Source organism: Chaetura pelagica, unplaced genomic scaffold (assembly GCF_000747805.2).
Source record: "Chaetura pelagica isolate M959 unplaced genomic scaffold, ChaPel_1.0 scaffold638, whole genome shotgun sequence".
In the NCBI taxonomy this organism is placed as follows: Eukaryota; Metazoa; Chordata; class Aves; order Apodiformes; family Apodidae; genus Chaetura; species Chaetura pelagica.
In genome coordinates, this window is record NW_009954298.1 from 484,975 (window position 1) to 492,418 (window position 7,444).

The window sequence follows — 7,444 nt, forward strand, 5'->3', positions numbered from 1 at the left end:
TCCCCCCCGCCAGCTGCAGCTTCCAAACGCAGCAGCTCGGCCGCGCGTCGCGCCCACGGCCCCGCACACTCACCTTCATGGTCGGCGGGGCAGTGAGGGGGGGGGACAGCGGCCGCTCCGGGACTGGCACATCCGTGCTGTTCAGCAGCTCCTGTTTCCTGCAAGACCAAAGGCAGGCGTTTCAGCATCCCCCGTGCCCCGAGCAAGAGCACCAGGCGGGAGATAAGGGCTTATCTTCTTTAGCAAAACCATGGGCGTGCGGGCTGCCCCTAAAATAACGTCTTGAATCTAAGAAAAATACAAACAGACAGCTAAAAAGATGATAAAAGTAATCTGAAGAGCCCCATCAGTGCCCGGGGAAGGCTGGGACCCTTCACTGCCCCACTGTAGGCCAACCATGGGGCCAGGGCACGGTGTGGTGCTGGGTCAGCAGGGCTGGGTTTCTGTGGGTTCCAACAACAAACCATCCCTGCAGTCTCCCTCTGTCTGGCACCCTCCCTGCTCAGGATCCACAGCCCGTTGGCCTGCTGGTAGCCTGGGCACTGAGGACAGTGCAGGAAGCTTCTGGCTTAGTGACACCAGTGACACCCAGGCAAGATCCCAGCATGAGTGTGGCAGGGCCCAGCCCAACTAACAGGGTACCTGGCACAGGCACAGAATTCAGAGGAAGAGAGGGGTTTTGTGGGGACGTGAGACCCCAGGGAAGCAGGGAGCAGCACCTGTGCCATGGACCTGCCACAAAAGCCCCCCCAAAAAAGAGCCGTAAATCCTGAAAAGGCACAACCTTGGCCCTCCACTGATTGTCTGATCCAACACACCGTGTCCCCATCACACCAACAGCTTCCCAGGCAGACAACCACGCCGTCACTCACCGCGGTGCTGCCAGATGCTACTCTGGGAGCCAAAAAATCTGAGATTTAATTTAGTTTCCTCTCAACCCTGCCAGGTTAGTCCTGCAGAATCCGGGCCAACATGTCCAACTGTTTATCTCGCTGTAACAAGGTTTGGTTCCCATGGCAGCTCGCGCCGGGATGGCACAGCACGGTGTGCAGGGCAGCCAGGCACCAGTGGCCATGGGGCCCTCTCCAAAACATCTAACTCCTTCTGGGGTGTCTGCCTGACCTCCTGCACCCCCTGCCCATGCCATAGTCCCCTGACACCGAGGGGGTGACAACCACATGCTGGTCATGGGGAAACTTAGGTGCCCGCGGCTCCTTCTCAGCAGGGCTGTGTGCCATGGGGATGCAGCAGGGACACTGCAAGGATACAGTGGGGACGCTGCGGGGACAAAACCTCCCAGCTGGTCATAGCCCTGTGCTGCAGGATCCCAGCCTGTCCTTCACAGCACCACGGCCCAGAGCAGGGATTTGGCATCTCTCCCTGCCACTGCGGGATGGGTTCCTGGCGAAGCCATGGAGAACAGCTGGAGCCAGGGGTGCCTCGGTGTCCCCGCGGCACGGTCAGCGCTGGCTGGGGCTGCCAGCTGTCAGCCTGAGCTGGCAACACGCGGCAGGCACGGAGCTGCAGCGCCTGTCACCGAGGGAAGGAAGCGAGAAGGGGATGCAGATCAATAGTTCTCATTAGTCATCGACCAAAGAACAAGAATTAATGGACTTCAGTTGTAGCCAGGGGATCAGTGGCTGGATGTTGGGGGAAATTCAGGCTGGAGATCAAGCCCATAAATCTGTCCTGGAGGTGTGAGACTAGCCCAGGTGGGACAAGGAGGGGTCAGCACAGCACAGGGCAGGGTGACACAGCCAAGGCCACCCACTGGCATGTGGGGACCAAGCTCACAGACCTCTGGGACCCGACAGGTCCAAATCCTCTGGTACTTGAAATTAATTACTGATTGCCCTTCCCAGAGCCCAAGGCATGCAGGCAAGTGGATGCCTTACACTATTACATCTCATTTAAGCTCTTGGAACATTGCAATTTTTCAATACAAGAAATGAATTTAAACACTGTGGGACAGTGCCTGCCCACAAGTCCTGCCCACCTGGATTGTTTGTCAAACTCCTTCCCTTCCTCCTCTCCACAAACTCACCATGACTCCACTGCTGAAAAACTGCCGAGGATGACAGATTTTTACTGTTTGCTCTTTGACTTTCTAGGACACTAAAGCACAGCCTGATCTGGAGCAAGCCACTCATCCTCTGCTCTCCTTCCTTTGAACCCTGAGCTCTGCCTGATTGCACTAATCTGCACAGTGTCCTCAAAGGCACAAAATGTTTCAGACTTTGCAAAGATTAAAGTTACAGGGATGCACATAAATAATGTGATTTGATCTGGGACTTGTAGCAGGTTGCCATAGCATCATATACTAAGTATTATAAAATCACTCATATAACTTAACAATGTGTCCCTCTGTCACATGCTGATGGCTTCTTTGGGCCCAAACTCCTGGAACTGCTCCTGCAATTCTGGGGAGAGCAAAACAAACCCATTCACCAGCCACTGCTCAGAATTGGCCTCCCTGCATTGGAAATATGTTACACTCAACTGCAGCCACAGACTCCAATGATTCAGTCTCTGCCATCAGCTAAAGGGTCAAGGGCCATCAGCCTAATTTCCAAACAGATTACCCTCCTGGGATGATAGATGAATCATAAGGAAGATTAGCACGTCTTTATCTGTGCCCCAGCTTCACAGGAAGAAGCAGCCACTGGGGATGCTGATGACAATGCCAGAGCCAGCAGGTGCTTGTGGCAGCCCCCCACCATCACCCCATCCCTACTGTCACCCCATCCCCACCATCACCCTGTCCCTGCCTGGTACCAATGTCTGCAGAGCCCAAACAGCAGCAGAGGTCCATGGTGTTCACCCCAGAGAGGACTGAGGCCAGGGGATGCTGTGCAGCTCCCCACAGCCCCAGCACCTGGCTCCCAACCACTACCAGGGCCCCAGAAAGCGCCCCAGAACAGTCAGCGCCCCCCGGGTGTTCTCTGCAAAGCCCATGAACAGCCTGGGGATGCCAGTGGTGTGAGCAATGTGCGAACATCCCTGCCTCCACGACGCAGCAGGGTGGGCTCCCCTCATCCCTCCTGTGGCCCAGGATGCTCCATGTTGGCCTTCCCAAAACACCCACAGCTCTTCCCCAAGTCCTGCACCCAAGCAGCCTGGCCACAACCACAACACTGGAGAGAAATTTGGGAGTGGGGAGAGGATAGGGTGGGGAAGGACAGCGGGAACATCTGCCTTGGAGCACACACGTCCCTCCCGCCTTCTCAGCCTAAAGCGTAATGAAAACTTCTAATGCGTCCCACCTTCTAGTTCAGTTTGTCTGATTTACTAAACAGGCTATAAATTGACATGGTACATTCATACAAATTACACGTGGGAAGAGGAGATGTCAATATATTACCTGACATGGCAAAGGGCTCCCCACTAAGTGGTTAGATCTGCCCTTTGCTGCGCTGTGTAAATCAAACACGGAGCGTCACGGGGTACCTCTATGCCCACAGTTAATTCTGCAGATGAAACCTGGCCTAAGGAGGTGCAAAACTCTTGCAGCAACAGGTTCAGCCTGCCTAGATGCTGTATCCTTGGGAAGGACAACAAACATCATCCTGTAAATTAACAGCCTCTATTTTTGGACTTGCAATTTTTCTGTCCTTGATGGGCATCACCTTGCCAGCTGCTCCCTTTTTAGTTTATTTAATATCCAATGCCCAGGACCTGAAGCTGTCCCAGGAGTGGGAGTGGGGCCCAGGCCACCCTCCCTCCATCCCACTCCTTGCCAGCAGATCCTGCACAGCCACCATGGCACATGCTGGGACCCAGCTCCCAGACACCAGTGGGCACTTGCTGACACCCTCAGCTGGCTGTTCACAAACTAAAAAAAATTACCCAACCAAAACTTTTTTAATGTTTGTTTTGTTTTTTCAACAGAGACAAGGACATCTTGCTGAGATTTCACACTTCAAAACCTGCAGTGAGTGCCTGAACAAAGCACCTTACCCTGCCTTTGCACAGCTCTCTGTCCAATCCTGGGCACAGCAGGCAGGAGAGATCTCGCTGCATCACCGCTCATCCCAAGAGGACATCTGCAGAGGACACACACTGCTGCAGGGCTCCCCCCAGCCCAGCCAGCCCGGGGCTCCTCAGACACCCCAAAACAGCTTCCCCCTCACTGCCACAGAGCCCCTGTTGTGGAACCCCCTCCCAGATAAACTGCTTCACCTCCTTGTGTCCTGGGCTCAGGCTGGCCCTGCCCTTAAGTGTTACCTTCTTGCATTGAAGCCTGAGAGTCAGCAAAGAAAAAGCACCACATATTCTGGTCTAGATTTCTTGCAATAAATGACATATTTGCAAATTGCCAGCCTGCACCTGTACACACACACACACACACACACAGCCTCCCCAGCTGCACAGCCTGCAGGAGCGGGAACCAAAGCCCTGCTCAGAGCAAGGTGACATTTAGCTGCCTCTGAATTTAGCTTTAATTATTCCTCTGCACAGAGAATAAATATTGTTGGGAACGGTTCAGAGTGTCCTGCACTCATGCAGGCACTGGTGCCAGAGCTGGCTCTGTGGGTCACCACTGCACCACGAGTTGCCTGTCCTGCTCAGGGGACAGTGAGGAGCTGCCTCCTGCTTTGCCTGGGCCTGCACAGACACTGGTTCTTCCTGACTGGCCAAGGACTCCCCACTTAGCCTGGCTAGAAGAGGGAAGTGTGATGTGTAAGTAAAGATGGGAAGAGGTTTTTATCATTTACAAATGTTGTCTGCTCACCCTTCCAGGAGCAGGGAGGAAGCAACGATTCCCCGCAGCGTTTGGTAGAGCAGCCAAGGCGCTGGGGGATGCGTTCGGAGCAGAAGGCTCGTCTGATGCAGCTCCTGACAAACACGAGCCAGCCTTGGGCAGCTGCCTCTGAGCTGATTCAATCTTTTGCCAATTGCAGAGAACAGCTCCCAGAAACCAGCGTCTGCACCCTCAGGCAGAACCGACGGCAAAGGGACCCTGACCCTGCTGGGGCACACGTGCCAGGCTGGGAGGGGGGGAGGCCCAAAAGGCACAGGATGCTGCTCTGAACACCCCACTAGAACAAATGAGTTTAAAACTGACTTCAGCAGTACAAAGGCTTCACCCAACAGCTCCAGGAGACAAACTATCCATGAACTGCCCCTTCTGGACTAACAGCAGTCATCAAACTTATTTGCCTTACTCCCAAATCTGATGAGAAATGGAGTGGTGCCCCCAGCCTGAGGTGTCCCCCATTTGGGAGTGCAAATGGGATGTTCAGAAAACTGAATTTGGACACAGATACCCAGTTCCAAATCCTAGGTTTCCAGAGCAGAACCAGAGCAGCAGCAGCCCCAGGCATGGGTGCCTGTTACTGCCATCCCCTGCAGACAGACTGGCTGCAGGCAGAGGGCATCACCTCAGCAACACCCCACTAGAACAAATGAGTTTAAAACTGACTTCAGCAGTACAAAGGCTTCACCCAACAGCTCCAGGAGACAAACTATCCATGAACTGCCCCTTCTGGACTAACAGCAGTCATCAAACTTATTTGCCTTACTCCCAAATCTGATGAGAAATGGAGTGGTGCCCCCAGCCTGAGGTGTCCCCCATTTGGGAGTGCAAATGGGATGTTCAGAAAACTGAATTTGGACACAGATACCCAGTTCCAAATCCTAGGTTTCCAGAGCAGAACCAGAGCAGCAGCAGCCCCAGGCATGGGTGCCTGTTACTGCCATCCCCTGCAGACAGACTGGCTGCAGGCAGAGGGCATCACCTCAGCTCTGCGAGAGAGGCTCGGAGAACTCCATTTGTGGGGCTGCACATTGCTGGGCTGCTAAAGAGAAAGGGACATGGGCCACCAGGGACTCTGCAGCTGCCACCAATCCTGCCAGGCTTGCATATGGCTCATGTAAAGCAAAATTCAATTGCAAGCACAGAACAAAGACTGAATGTAGGAGGAAAAAAAGAAAATAGGAGCAGGTGGAGGAACAGAGTCCCTTCTGATGATGCCGCTAGCAGTCCCTTCCTTTTCCTGCAGATTATGTCACTTTGATGGCCCTGGCAGCTTGCATAAGATGAAGCAGCCACCATAAAGCACTGCTTGCATTCTTGCAATCGCTCCCATGAAGGGTCCTCAGTCTACAGCAGACAGGAAAAAAACCCCACCTCTTGTTATCCTCTCAAGATGTCTGCGTGACTCTCCTTGTCCTCAGAAAACCCCACAGCAAGAATTACACAGAGAGGGCTCAACATGACAGTGGGGAAAAAAAAATTAAATAACAACCCCAGACTCCACACATCACTGGCCAAATATCTGAGAGTTCAGAGCCAGATTGTTTCTCAGCCCTCAAGTGTCACGCTGAGCTCATTCATAGAAATCTGGTACCTAGGAAAAGATAACTCTTTGGGAAAGCCTTCCTTGGTGTGGCTGGAAAAGCAATCTCTTCCCCCCCTCATGGTCTAAGCACAGACAGGAAGGCCAACGAGCTGCAGTGGAGATAACATTTGGAGGAGCTTCTGGGTCTGTGCTGGTGGCACAGACCTGTCCTGCACTTGGATACTCCCCACACACAGCACATGGTAGTGGGAGAAGAGGCACCGGATCACAGAGTGCTGGGGGGGGAGCACTGGGGCTCTGATTCTCCCCAAGCCAGCCAGCTCCTTCAAAACATGCTGGCCCATAAGCTGGAGTCCGTAGGCAGAGCTACAGCAGGGACAGGGCTGGGCTAAGTGAGACAAAACCCAAGGGTGACATCGGGGATGGGAACGGCAGAGCCTGGCACAGCGTGGCTTGGTGGTGGCACAGCTCAGCCATGGGAGCATCCATCCATCTCTGCTATTTAGTCAGGACCACCAGGACCTGAGAGTTGTTGTGGGGGTTTTGTTTGTTTGTTTCCCCACCCTCGCCAACTATTTTGTTTTGATGATCTACCTAAAAGCCCAGGAAGGAGAAGAAAATATCTCAGAGCAGCAGCAGCAACACCTGAGCTATATGGGGAGGACAATGCTGAGCCACAACAGCATCACTGAAACCTTGCTCTCAAGGGCACCTGCTTTCCAAGGCAAAGCACAAAAAAAAAATGGGGTATGGACCCAAAACTGTGGGTGGGCAAAGAACTAAAGGTCCATCCCCAGTCGTCTGACTCCTCAGACTCACAGATTGGAGAGGGGGAGATGCTTAACAATAGAGATTACAGATAATCTATTCTTCATCCATATGTTTTCGGGGCAAAATCAAACCAATAAAAAGATCTCCAACCCCCCAGTCCACAGCAGTGTCCGTGTCACTCTGAGCCCAGCCCAGAGGTATGCACACCCCCCAGGTTTGGGTGCATATTTCTTACTATTTTTAACAACAAAGTTGCCAGAGCAGCACGGTCTTGGAGCAGAAAACACTCCCTGACCCAGGACACGCAGCATAAACCAGAGCACGGAAAATCTCAGAAGCCAAGAGCAGCCCCGGGGGGGCGGGGGGCAGAC

General features: G+C 53.5%; 1 protein-coding gene across 1 annotated transcript in view; it reads right to left on the reverse strand.

The window, feature by feature from the left end:
- RAP1GAP2 (RAP1 GTPase activating protein 2) overlaps positions 1–7,444 on the reverse strand; it is a 52,587-nt gene that overhangs the window by 18,172 nt on the left and 26,971 nt on the right. The window contains exon 3 of the mRNA XM_010003817.1: positions 74–158. Within this exon, the coding sequence (XP_010002119.1) occupies positions 74–158 (85 nt within the window). The remainder of the gene's footprint in view (positions 1–73; positions 159–7,444) is intronic.